General features: G+C 48.8%; 1 protein-coding gene across 5 annotated transcripts in view; it reads right to left on the reverse strand.

Moving 5' to 3' along the window:
• akap9 (A kinase (PRKA) anchor protein 9) overlaps nucleotides 1-12777 on the reverse strand; it is a 54180-nt gene that overhangs the window by 24083 nt on the left and 17320 nt on the right. For all 5 annotated transcript variants that reach the window (XR_015109187.1, XM_086178466.1, XM_086178465.1 and 2 more), the window contains 12 exons: nucleotides 12547-12673; nucleotides 12293-12363; nucleotides 12076-12196; nucleotides 10718-10815; nucleotides 10235-10340; nucleotides 9902-10136; nucleotides 8725-8776; nucleotides 7651-7923; nucleotides 7247-7507; nucleotides 5986-6122; nucleotides 5272-5468; nucleotides 3714-3940 (listed from right to left, as the gene is read on the reverse strand). Coding sequence is in view for 4 of the 5 variants with exons in the window: in XM_086178466.1 (XP_086034592.1) it covers nucleotides 3714-3940; nucleotides 5272-5468; nucleotides 5986-6122; nucleotides 7247-7507; nucleotides 7651-7923; nucleotides 8725-8776; nucleotides 9902-10136; nucleotides 10235-10340; nucleotides 10718-10815; nucleotides 12076-12196; nucleotides 12293-12363; nucleotides 12547-12673 (1905 nt within the window). In the remaining variant the exon portion in view is untranslated. The remainder of the gene's footprint in view (nucleotides 1-3713; nucleotides 3941-5271; nucleotides 5469-5985; nucleotides 6123-7246; nucleotides 7508-7650; nucleotides 7924-8724; nucleotides 8777-9901; nucleotides 10137-10234; nucleotides 10341-10717; nucleotides 10816-12075; nucleotides 12197-12292; nucleotides 12364-12546; nucleotides 12674-12777) is intronic.

The following is a 12777-nucleotide window of genomic DNA, read 5'->3' on the forward strand; positions in this document are numbered from 1 at the left end:
TGGGCAGGGAGATTTTGGAGATGACCTTTAGCAGATGGCCGTGGGCCCTGTGATTGACATGTGAGATCTGGGTCTGCACCACCACCGCGTTTTTCTCGTTCAAGGTGCTGGAGAGGGGAAAGGGTCGGGGAAGGGGTACGCGGGATTCCACCTCGTACACGTCCTGGTCCTCCCCCTCCACCCACGTGGTGCTCTGCATTCTGGAATTCCAGTAAGAGCGGTGAGAATCCATTGCTGCTAGGATGGATGGATTCTGCCTGCCTGCTGAGTTTGAGCATCTGCTGTCAAATGGTCAAAAAAAAAAAAAAAAAAATTGCCATTTGCCATGACAGGGTGATCCCTGCCTGCTGCACCGTCGCAAACAAAAATAGAGTCCTCTGGGGACAGGAGAGCAGGGCGGCGCGTCGCCCACGGCAACAATCTCTATGCGCTCACGCCGAATGGAGAAATAAACATTCGGAGACGACCGTCGCGTCGTCCAGGTCATACGGATCCAGGGTTGAAGTAGAAGCAGAGCGAGTTCCAGGTCAAACAAAATTTAAAATCCAGGAAATGTTTCTTTTATTCTAATGGCAGGATTCAGCGAGGGGGTGGGGGAGTCGCACCGGCATCCGTCAGCTTCCAGGGCATTCCTGGCCGAGAGGGCAGGAGGTGCGTCAAAACAAAAGCGGGCATTCCTCCTCTGCGTGGCCTCCTCGAAGACACTCTTCCGCTGACCTTTTTTTTCCTCAGAATAACGCCGTATCATGCCGCTCCGTGTGCCTCACGTCCGCTTATCCGCTCCGGCGGTTTCTCTCCCCCTTGCCCTCTCTTTCTCTGGAGATTCATTAACAATACTATATCACCGTAGCAACAACAACAACCTGCGGGGGAGCCTCGCAGCGCCCCACGGTGATTGTTGAGTCCCAGCGCCGTCCGGCTGAGGGTGAAATGACGGCGATCCGATCAAAAGTTGCTCCCTCTTCTTCGCTTTTTTTATTTCCTTCCAGGGCTGCTGTCATTCCCTCTCCACGCATGCCCTCTTGCTCCTACCATCATTACTCACTGTCACTGGATCTCTCTCTCTCTCTCTCTCACTCTCTCTCTCTCACTCTCTCTCTCTCACTCTCTCTCCTGTCAAGCGAGGTTTATTTCCCAAAAGCAGGCCACCGGGAATCCCTTACGCTCGGTTCGCCTCCCATGCGTTTCGGAAAGGGAGGGAACGAAAAAAAAAAAGATAAAAGAAAGATTATTTTTCACCTCTCCGGGAGGAAGAATTCCTTTTTGCTTCCTACCTGACCGACAGGATGTGGCTAAGTAAAAGTGGGAGGGAGGAAGGAGTGGCTTGGAGTGTGAGGACCTGAGGACAGGTAGTTTTTGCACATTGCTCAAACACTCCCTGTGCGGCCGAGGCTGTAAAACAACCCGCGGACTCCACACGCCCTTCTCGCCGTAAGTTGTCAAACTGGATCCTTCCCAACATGGTAGCAGAAAAAGAAAAACAATTACGGCGCTCTGAAATGCAGCGTCCCGGTCACACAGGTTGTATAGGGTTGACATGTCAACGCCGCTTCCTCGCCACGCACCGACGGCTCCTGCGTCTCGCCGGTGACACTTACCTGCAGACAATGGGAGGCGGGTGCACAAACACCGTCCGCCCCGAACACATAATTCACAGCGGCTGGTGGGAGGAAGCTGTAAACATTCCTGACATCAATCACCGAGCAACGGCTCGGCGCCGCTAGCGTGCAGGCCATCGATCGTCGGCATCGAGCGAGCCATCACGGGTCACGTGTCCGCGTGTTTATTTGGCTGATAATGGGTGTACAGAAAGAGATTTACAGTCTTGCGGCTGTTGATGCCACGGAAGAAAACAATACTGATTGCCAGTCACGACGTAAGGATCATTTTGCATAAAAATCCAGCAGTGGTGGGCCGTCAGGGCCTGCAAGGCCTTCTCTGCTGGCCTAAAAAAATATCTGAATCACAGATGTTTATAATATTTTATCCATGAATACTTATTAAATAATTCAAAATAGTCTGCTCACTTCCTTTCATAGCTTTTCCCCTGGCTGTGCCGCTTCCAGACATGTATTTTCATATTATAGCATTTAACCAATCACATTTTAGCCATCATCTGTTGCCAGGCAGGGTCAAAGTCAAAGAACTCTGCCTTGTGGGGGGGGGGGGGGGCCTGCACAATCAGTTCTGCAAGCCCTCTACGCAAAAAAAAAGTGTTGATGACGTTGCTTCAACCAATCAGATTTTGAGTTGGCGACATCAAAGCCTTCATGCAGGCTTCAGCAACGTCAGCGTATGCACACCCTCTGATTGCATAGTCAGAGAGTGGACAAGTGTATTAGCGAGGAGAAGCTTACTAGCGAGCTGCGAACAGAAATATAGTTGTGTTTGTTCAATATCGGTTTTGTCAACCCCCAATGGCTGCAGGAGGGGAAGAAACGGACTTAGTTGCTAATATATTGTTAAAGCCATTTTCTAGATGGTGTTCTAGATGATTCGGACCACTACTGAAGGCCTAGGTGTAAAATGCACGGCCCGCCGCTGAAATCCAGGGATAACTTCTGTATCCCGAAAGCAGTTTTGGCGTCAAATAACGTAATAACTCAGTGAGGAGATACGGAGGGAGGACCGGGTTCAGATGCTGCATTAAGAAAACATGCAGTCACGTCAGACGCGGGAACGTCACCGACGACCCGGCTTGAAATCTCTCCGCAGCTATTTTTAGAGCGCCAAGATAAAACCCATCTTAGCGTGAATAACACGTGAATTTTCTGCCAAGGGGCGGCCGGTTACAGTAACGCGCTCAGTGGCCTAGTTAAAGTCACTCCGACTCGGCTGCAGACGCGGCTCACCGGGGAGGCGGGCCTCCGTCCGTGGCGGGCCGTGGTTGGCCGGCCGCGGGACAAAAGCCTCATGTAAATACAGCTGGTTTCTATAGGCAACGGCTGGGAATGAGGCAGCCCCTTTATCTGCGTGTGAATTCTAGACAGGGCAACTTTGTTGCCGGACAAATTCTGCCGTCTCATCTCCCATTATGCTGCCTTTTCACGGCAGCAGGGAGTGGAGAAGGGGAGGAGTTTTGGGGGGCATTTAAATGTTTTGACTGAAATCTAAATGTGGTTACTAGAGGCTTCTGTTTGCTGGTTACTAGCAGTATTCACGAAGGCCCCCCTCCCCCGAAGCCCATTCTTATTTCACTTGTTTAAGGGCGTGAGCAGCGAGTGTGTGCGGTGCGTCCCGTTCCCATAAAAATGAATGCTTGAGTCATAATGCGCCTTGACACGTGTGAATGGAATAAAATAACCACCTCCCGGGCGAATTATGACTTCAGAAAAAAACATATTTGTGGAAATGTAGTCAGTAGAGAGAGAAGCCCCATGTGGGGAAAAAAAAAACAAAAACGCTTTTAAGCGAAATGGAAATGATCATCGACACATTCAGATGGTGCTGGGTCCAGACAATAATAAGAGTTGTGTTTGTGTTGAGAACATCATGAGCACAACCAAGCTGACCTGTTTTTTCCTGGTACGTCATCTTTTTACAATCAGTGCAATTCTAGCCACAGTCAGGAATGCAGATTCTGTTGTAATGAACCAAAAGTGGCTCTAAATTGGCTCTTAATTTGAAGGACGGCTGAGAAAAAGCCTCCCGCACACACTGCGATATTTGTTACCGAAGAACCGTGCGAGGCAGCGGCTGCTTTTGTCACGTACCTGGTCGCCGGTGTCGGTGATCGCCATCAGCATCTTTTCCAGCGCCGTCTGGAGTCGGCTACCGATACCCATCAAACGCTCCTCGTTGTCCAGCTGCGCCCCGGCTCCCTGCAGCAGGCAGTCCATCAGCTGTTGGGACACCTCCAGGTCGGCCCCCGCCTCCGTGGACCAGCCGCTAAGGTCATCTGTGTCGGCCTCGCTGCCCAAGAAGCTTTGGGAGGAGTGGCCTGCAGTGGACGGATGGAACAGAAAACAAATCAATCAATAAAAATCCTGTGTTTGGTTTGTATTCAAACGGAAAAGGAAAGCCAACATACGGGAATGACGCGAGCCGTCACGTCGTGTTACCATGTTCATGTGACTTCGACGAAATGATAAGTTGAAATCTTCTTGTCCTGAACTGGACTTGAATTTCTTCACTTGAAGCAACACATCGAGTCAACATGTTTCAAGCGAAGAAATTCAAGTCCAGCGACCAAGACGAGAAGATTTCGACAAGGATTCCCTGTGACCTGGATGACTGAGAACCTCCACACACATGATAAAATTCTACTAACTACACAAACTGCATGTTTTTTTAAAAGTTTTCAGTGGGGGCTTCTCAGCTCCACTTGAAGCATCCGAATAAACTATTGCTTCCACCTTTTTTTACGTCATTGGTCATTTTGAAAATCGCGGAACTCAAAGTCCCAGCGGGTTTGATAAATCCAGTCATGTGCTCATCAATAAAGCAAGGAAAACCCTGAGACGTGAATGGGAGATGAATAACTAACGAATGAAATTCTGCAAAAACAGAAGCAGACTGATTCTCTCTGGATTCTCCGAATAAACGACGAATCACTTGTTTTGCTGCACAGTATTCAAGTATGTCACTTTCTTTTTTTCACCCAAGTATGAACTAGGATTCATAAGTATCATGTCACAGGACCAATCATGCTACTTATGTCCTTGGGTGGCTGGTGTTATAAGAGATGCTCTGCGGCACAGAGGACAAAAGGAGCTTTCGGAGGAAAACGTATGGCGAAAAATGGGTTTCACAGAGTTCGTGTCGGAGAAACCGAACGGAAAAGGATCAGAGTTTTTGTTCTTAACAGAACTTTTCCTTTCTTGCTATGACTCACAATGTCATAGCAGAAAGGATATATGAATTAAAAAAAAAAAAAAAAAAAAAGACTCAAATTTAACTTAAAACCAACATTTTGAAATGTGAGCAAAAAAACAGATTTCGGACAAATTGAAATCCTACACCTCTGTTAGAAAGAGGGGCGAAGAAGAAAACGGGTCTTTTTAACACATCCATGAGTAGAATGGCTGCAGCAGTGGGAGTTTCTCCTGTTGCAGCATCTTGCAAAAACCCGGATTTTGGAGTTGCAGTGGCTTCACTTAAATCACACGTGCACTTTCCGCTGCACGTACAACGTATGAAGCCACTTTGTCCAGTTCCTCCCAAAGCTTCTGAATAAAAGTCCCACGTGTCATCATTTGAATGCAGACTCAGGAGCATTACTTGTGAAACCAGAGCTAATCTGTTAGCACGGCTAACTCTGATGCCAGTTACCTGCCGAAGCGGGTGCGAGGGGCTGCCAGGACGCCGATTCTTGCGTGGAGTCTGTTCGGCGAGCCTGCTGCCCTGCGCCGGAGGCGTCGCGCAGGCTCTGCATGTGGAGGCCCATGGTTTCCTCCGCTGCTGCCGTTGTCTTAAGAACCTCCACCAGCGCTTGGCTCAGCTTCTCGTTGGCCCTTCGCAGAAGGTCCCTGAAATAGCATTTTTTTTAATTTGAAACCCAACACTTGTGTCATTTCAATAACCTGATGTTTAAAGGGAGAGTCCTCAATTTATTTTATCTTTTAAAATCATCCTGGCGCCCACCGTGTCTGATGTGTTTTTACGTTTATTTCTCTTATCAACAACTTTGTCATTTATTGTCTCTATTGCTTTCTGTCCGCTATGAAGGAAGCATACAAAGTAAGAATTGCGTTGTCTGAATCATCATATTCTTCTCTTTAAAAATCTTAAATCTATTTGTAAAAATCAGAAGCATTGCCATGATCTGGCGCGACAAAACACACACTCGCAAAACAAACAAGAATCAAAGTGTAAATGCGATATTTCAATTGTCGGGTATCTTAGATTTCGAGAGAAAATAGAGATCATTCCCAACAAAACAAATTTAAATTCAGAAGTTTTACTATTAAGACCAAAAAGCTGATTAATTCTAAACAAATCATAAATGATAGGAGGGAACAGTAGGAGATGAGTTGCCGTTGCTACCTTTCACTGTAGTTACTGAAGGAATCTTCATCGTCCTGCGATGACCACCTGTGTGCGGGAGTCTCTGTTCCGTCCAGCCGAGCAGAGTCTTCCTCATCCCCATCCGTAACCTCGCCGCCGCCTGTCCTCTTTACGGCCTGAACGGGCAGGAGGGAGAAGACGGACAGCAATCCCGTCATTGCAAAGTTTGCCGTGTGGTCAGCGGAGTCCCCCTCCCCTCCCCGTCTGACGATGAGGAGACGGGGATTTTGTGTCGAGGCGCCCGGAGACAGGCTGCCCTTCTTTTTTTAACTAGCGCGCGGAGACGCAAACGCAATCCAGACCCGAGAGAAACACTACTATCTTTGTGCTACTATGGTAACAGGTGCACCTGAGGCACAAAGAAGCGGGGGGCTGCAGCGCCACCTCCTGGGGGCCGGCAGAAATGGTGCTTTCCCCTTTCCCTAAAAAAAAAAACAACAGCGGTTTTGAGCGGGGACAAAGGCCGATCTCTGAACCCAAGGCTTCATAGTTTCTCTGGAAGACAGGAAACAAAGAGGGTATTCGACTCAGCAGGCCTATAAAATAAATCTTTTTTTAATATATTTTTTTGAAGGCGATAAATATCTGTTTTTAATCACCTGATATCTCTCATGGCAGTGTGGCCGAAATGCTGACACACACTTGAATAACTCAAAACAAGCTAATTTATTCTTCAAGTCAGTGTTTACGGACATTTTAACACCCCCCCCCCTACCCCCCCCCCCCCCCCCTCCGGAGAGCCAGTGTGTTTGCATCTGCGCCTCCGCACCCGCCGAGTGAATTCGACCCGAGAACGCCGAACGTGACAGACGGCGCGATCACACCGCAAGCAAAAAACAACAAACATTTTTTGTGAAATGGCGAGTGACAGTGAGCAACGCTGCGGTCCTCCAGGAAAACATCCCATTTCCATACAAGGAAAACCTGCTCTCTGAAATGAGTGTGTGTGACACAAATGTTTTCTCCATGTTTTGTATAATATTTAAGACTTAATAAACAAACACTCTTGCTCTGAAGTGCAAGGACTACAGGTAGAAGGTCCCAGAGCGTCACGACCAGCTACTAGCGTTGCAGCAGCAAGCCAAGACTCATTCAGAGTCGGTGACAGTGAGACGGGTCAGCTGCAAACAATTCCTCCCTTTGTGTTTGCTAAGATATGCATACGAGCCGGTACGGGGTTGATATCCATCCAAATCGACAATTGAGAATTGACCTGACGGCGGTGCAGCCCGACACCTACCAGTTCTGTCCTCAGCAGGTCCTCCTTCAGCGCTCGGATCTCCGCCTCCTTCTCCTCCAGCTCCCTCCCCAGTCGCTCCCTCTCCTCCGGCCAGGTGCGGCGGGTGGGCGAGGCTCTGGGGGTCGCCTCGCCGCTCCCCCTCTCCTCCGCGTCTTCCTCGTCCGACTGGGTCTGCATGGAGGCGCTGGCCCGGCGGGCCTGCTTGTCGATCCGCGCCAACTCGACCTTCTGCGCGAACTCCACGGACATCTGAACTATGGCCTGCGGGGAAATACCGGCACACAAATAAAAAGAAAACACGCTTGAGACTCAAACCCAACGGGATCCCGCGGCGCCAAACTTTTCAAACATCTTCCTGATCTTTTCCCCCTCGCGACTCAAACTCATCACGACAGATCCCCCACCTTTGCGACTTCCTCCTCCACTCTCGGCCAGAGTTGCTTCTCCTCGGAGGAGCTTCCGTCGAGATCCCGCTCCTCCTCGCGCCGCGTCCTCGTCCCCTGCTGCCGCTCCTGCTCTTCTCTCAGCCGCCTCAGTTCGGTGCTGTGCTGCTCCCGCAGAGCGGCGACTTCTTGGACATACTTGTGGTAAAGCGCTTCCCTCAGCGCCTGCAGCTGCGCTGTCAAGTCGGCAGACCTCACGGGCCGCCGCGGCCCCGCGTCCCCCTCCGATGACCCCTGTTGCAAGAGCACAGGTCGGACGGTTTGACAGGAACGCCGCTGGCAGGGAAAGTAAATGTACCGAGCCACATTAAAAAAAAAAAAAAAAAGATAGGCAGAGATCTTCTCCTGACAACAGGTCCTTTTTACTGTACAAAAAAAAATCCCCACCCGGCTTCTGACCACCGATAAATACACTATTGAGTTCTCCTCGCCCCTCGGGGTTAATAACACGATAAAGAGATGCCTTACACTACATTTCAGCTGTAATAACCCACACACTACTGCTCTGTCTTGTGATGAATCCCTGACTTGTGTGCCCCACGGTTCCTCACTGTTTCTACACTAAACCAGAACTGCTTCAGGTATATCACGCCCATTTATGATTAGTCTGAGGGACGTTCGCATCCCCGGCGCGTTCTCTGTCAGTCTCCCGACCCGAGAGGAGCTGAGCAACCGCCGGCGGAGAGCGGAGGCTGGAGCGAGCGGAGAGGACGACATAAGAAAGGATGGATGCTGACGTGGTAGGAGCGAGGGGCCGGCTCAAACGGCGTGATCCTCTTTCCGATGCGTGGCGGTCCAAGAGCGACACGCGATAGTGTGGGTGATTACGTAACTTTCGAACCATTAAATCATTCAATATAGGGCAGCTATGACTGCTGGTTGTGGAGCGGAGGAGGGGATTTAGGGCAAGTTTGTCCTCGAGGCAGGGCCGGCCCCCCTCTCCGGCCGCCGCTCTGTCACACCATCTCAACGCCGGCGCACGTTTTAGCTCTCTGACACAGATAATTCAGGCGAGGTCAAATGTGGCAACCGAACCTTTAACTCCTCTTGGTGTTCCTCTGAAGTGGACTCCGGGAAACCGGTCATGCTGTGGACGGTGGGGTGAAAAAGACAAAGTCGAAGTCAAATGTTAAAAGTCAAAATATTTCTGAACATTAATTACTCCCACATAAATAGTTGATTCGTGTTATACAGTGCAGTAAATATACGAGCTGTTCACATGTACTCGTAGTGCACTGCACTGCACGGCGAGCAGCATCATTTTCTTATGGAAAGCTTGAATGTTGAATGTTATGGAAAGTTTTTCGTGTTTTTTACACTAAAAATGCAGAAATTTGGCAATTCATTGAAAACTGGTGGGGCACTTACCAGTCCAGGCACTAGCTGGAGTGATAAAGCTCTATTTTAGCTAGTTAGCAATATAAATATTTCCTATTTCCTTGCTGGGGCTCATGCATTTAGACAGTTGGGACGTTTTTGTGTGTCGGCATGAAGAGATAAAAACACAGCATGCAACAAAGCTTGCACTAATTAAATGTTTCATGCAGATTAGAGCAATAATACCAGATTATTTATCCAATTCATTTTTCAAATCAAACAGTGGGGGGCAGCAGGACCTCAGGTTTCGCTGCTCCCTCGCCAATAGGAGCAGCGTCAAGAGTGTGGCGGCGCTTAAACAATTTCACAGGCTTTATCATACAAACCTTTGCTTTATTCTGAATCCAAAAACAGAATATGAAGATCATCATAGCTTTCTAAGCTCCTTTCGAAGCTTTATATTTTTAACACAGACCAGGAGTTCTGCAGAACACATAAGTTTGTTCACCAGGTCGCGTTATCCTTTTCGGACAGGCCGGCTGGCAAACACAGCTCATGAATAATTCCGAGTGAATATGTCATTAGTTGAAGCTTTAGATGTGCCGGGTCGGACGACATCCACGTGCTGCACAAGATGCGCGTGGCCGTTTTCTTTCAAAGGTACAGCGTGCAGCTCAGCTTAGGCTCTCTTGGCAGGGGGACAAATACCTCTTCAGTAAGGGGAGGCTGCACTGTGATGCATATTTAAACATCAACAAAGCGCCCGGCTCCTTCAAGGTACTTTCCATATTGTATTGTTTTCAGTGCGACGTTTCATCATTATCCGCATATAAATCTTATCGAATCATAACGACCCGTTGTGTGTTTTTTTGCCAATCTAAGTTTGTGTTTTCACCTGTGGTCACCCTGGGAGTCGGCCAGCTCCTGCAGGCGCTGCTGCAGCATGACGAGCTCGGTGGCGTATCGCTCGTCCGCCTCGGCGGCCTGCTGCCGGTAGTGGGCTCGGAGACGCTCCAGCTCCTGCCGGTGGCTCTCCTCCAGCCGCAGATGTTTCTCCTGCGCCTCGGCCCTCAGCCTCTGAAGCTCCCCGGAGAGGGAGGTGGACGGCGCTCCGGCCCGCTCCTCCAGATCTGACCCAGGAGGAGCGACACGGGACATACCATTCAGTCTGAAAAGTCCCTGCAGAATCAAACGACTCCCTCGGTGAAAGCCGAGTATCGTGCTTTACCTCTGCTTCCAGATTGGCTTAAGTGAGCCACCTGCAGACGTAGGTGAGAGATTTCCCTCTCGCTACTGCTCTTCAGTTCATCGTAAGTTGTCTGCAGCTCAATCATCTGAGGAATCGAGACCCGCCGTCCCGTTAGCCATCATTTCTGTTCAGGCGGGTGCTGCAGTCCACCGCTTGGATGCTATATTTAGTTCTGAGTTGAAGAGGCGTTTTGGTTTCCCGTTGTTATTTAGCACCACGGGAACCTCGCATGCGAAAAAAGGCTCGACATTTTCAGATTTCTTTACCTGCTCTCTAACGCTCACGCGCCCAAATATCAATAATCTTCATCAATCAACGATTAAGGGATCGGCATTTACCTCAAGTTTTTGTGCGGGTGGGCCAATTACAAATTGTAAGCCTTGTCTGGAACGTCTGTATGCAGGCAACTCCATACCTTTCATCAACATCTGCGTGTGTGTGTGTGTGTGCGCGTGTCTTGACCTTGTTCCCGTCGGCTCTCAGCAGAGACTGGAGATCAGACAGTCGCCCGTGTTCCCACTCGATTCTGCCCTGCATCGTCTGAAGATTTCTGTAGAGCTCTAAGGTCAAAGGGCACAGAAGTTCACAATCAGATTTTAAGGATGCAGATATTTTTTGTCAGAATATTCAGAAAAGATCGCCCATTGATCTCACAAGCGTATTATCTAGAACAAATACTGTATTTTTTGGACTATAAGTCGCACTTTTTTCATGGTTTGGCTGGATCTGTGACTTATACTCAGGTACAACTTATATATTAAAATACATAATTTCACATGTTCATTATTTTCACACTGACAGACGCAAAACTGCGCTGGTGGCTTGCGTGCTATTCCACTGAAAATTTAAACATCAACTGATTAAGACAACTCAGTCACACTGAACCCCGAAAATAAAATCATTTTCTGCAGATTACAAGCTGCAAGTATTGAAATATGCAGCCCAAAACGGGAATCGAGCAACAGGAAAAAAAAGTTTGGAGTGAGCAAGAAACTAGTGAGGGACTGGTGAAAACCGGAGGATACTGTAACTCCAACGAAGAAAACAAAAAAATAAGCTAATCGCAGACTAAAAGCTTGATGGCCACAGCCAGAGGAGCAAGTTTACAAACGGGTGCTTGAACAAACTCCTGCTGGTGCAGTTACGTCTCCACGGCAGTTGCCAAAGCGACGAATATAAGGAGGACCTTCTTGGTGTTATCGCTTCATGCAACGCAACCGCCTCTCTATCAGAGCACGTATAACAAAAACAGCCACGCAGAAGAGGAGTCGTCACGCCGTCTACCTCCGGAGTTGGCGGAGTTACACAGAAGTAGCACAGGATGAAGAATTCATTCAGTGATCTGGAGTGAGATCGAGAGTTTGGTAAACTTGTTTTGCTACATAATTAATGCTATCGTTATCTGAATAACAGGTAATATGTTACGTTAACATACCAGACACCGTTTCAGCCTGTTGTTCTCTCCTCTATTGTTATTACTATTGTAGCAACCCTGAGGTACCGTTTAGAGGAATGTTCAGAGTTTTATGATTTCCTACTGGCTGTGAATGTATTTTGGGAGGAGAGAAAGCGCGGAGATGGAGAAGATTAAGTGAAGCTTTCGTTGCTTAATTGTTCTAATCAAGATAAGGTGTGTAAACTGGTAAATTGTCAGTATTGGCCACGTCCGCTCGGACATTACACTATGACTTGTCTTTCAAGGTGAAATGCTTTTTTCTTTTCCTTATGCATTTTTTGGCTGGTGCGATTTCTATGCGACTCCGGAGCGACTTATAGTCCGGAAAATACAGCGCTTTAAGGTGGGTTTCATGCAACTCGACCTCTGGCCTCCTGTACAACGGAGGTGGTTTCACTCGTTTCCAGTTGCTCCGCTGACGGGATGGGCCGTCTCTCCTCGTCGACGCCTTCCAAAAACTCTGTGCCAAACATTCTTCTGAATGACTGAAAACAAGAGCAAAGGCAGCGATATCTGAGGCACGTCAGCAGAAATGACCCGTGAACCGTCACCTGACACACCTGTTGGCTTCGAAAACTCACCTGGACGATCTCGCTGCATTCCTCTGTCACGGCACGCAAGATCCCCCGGTGCCTGGAGATCTGCGGCTCGGCTGGAGACGATAAAAACAGTCACGTCGTATCACAAAATGACCTCAAAACTAATGAGAGGTTTTTCCCAACACCACCTCTCTGGATCATAAATCAAATGTGAGTGTTGTGTGGAAAGTGGGGGCACAGGTGCAAGTTTAAAAAAAAAACAAAAAAAAAAAACAGCCAGCTGCACATCGGCTCACCCTGGTTGCCGTGGCGCTGTAGAGAAGGAGCGCGGCCGGCCGTTTCCTCCTGCAGCAGTTCCAGCTGGGCGGCGTGGATCTGAGTCAGACTGACGCGCTGCGCCTCCAAGCGCAGCCTACACTCGCGCTGAGCACGGGGGGGGGGAAACAACACACAAAACGTCCCGGTAAAATGGCTGGGATGTTCCGCTATGGATGTCTAAATAAAATTAAATTATAGAAATGAAAAAG

Source organism: Fistularia commersonii, chromosome 30 (assembly GCF_037954325.1).
Source record: "Fistularia commersonii isolate RoL2024-O1a breed Wild chromosome 30, RoL_Fcom_v1.0, whole genome shotgun sequence".
In the NCBI taxonomy this organism is placed as follows: domain Eukaryota; kingdom Metazoa; phylum Chordata; class Actinopteri; order Syngnathiformes; family Fistulariidae; genus Fistularia; species Fistularia commersonii.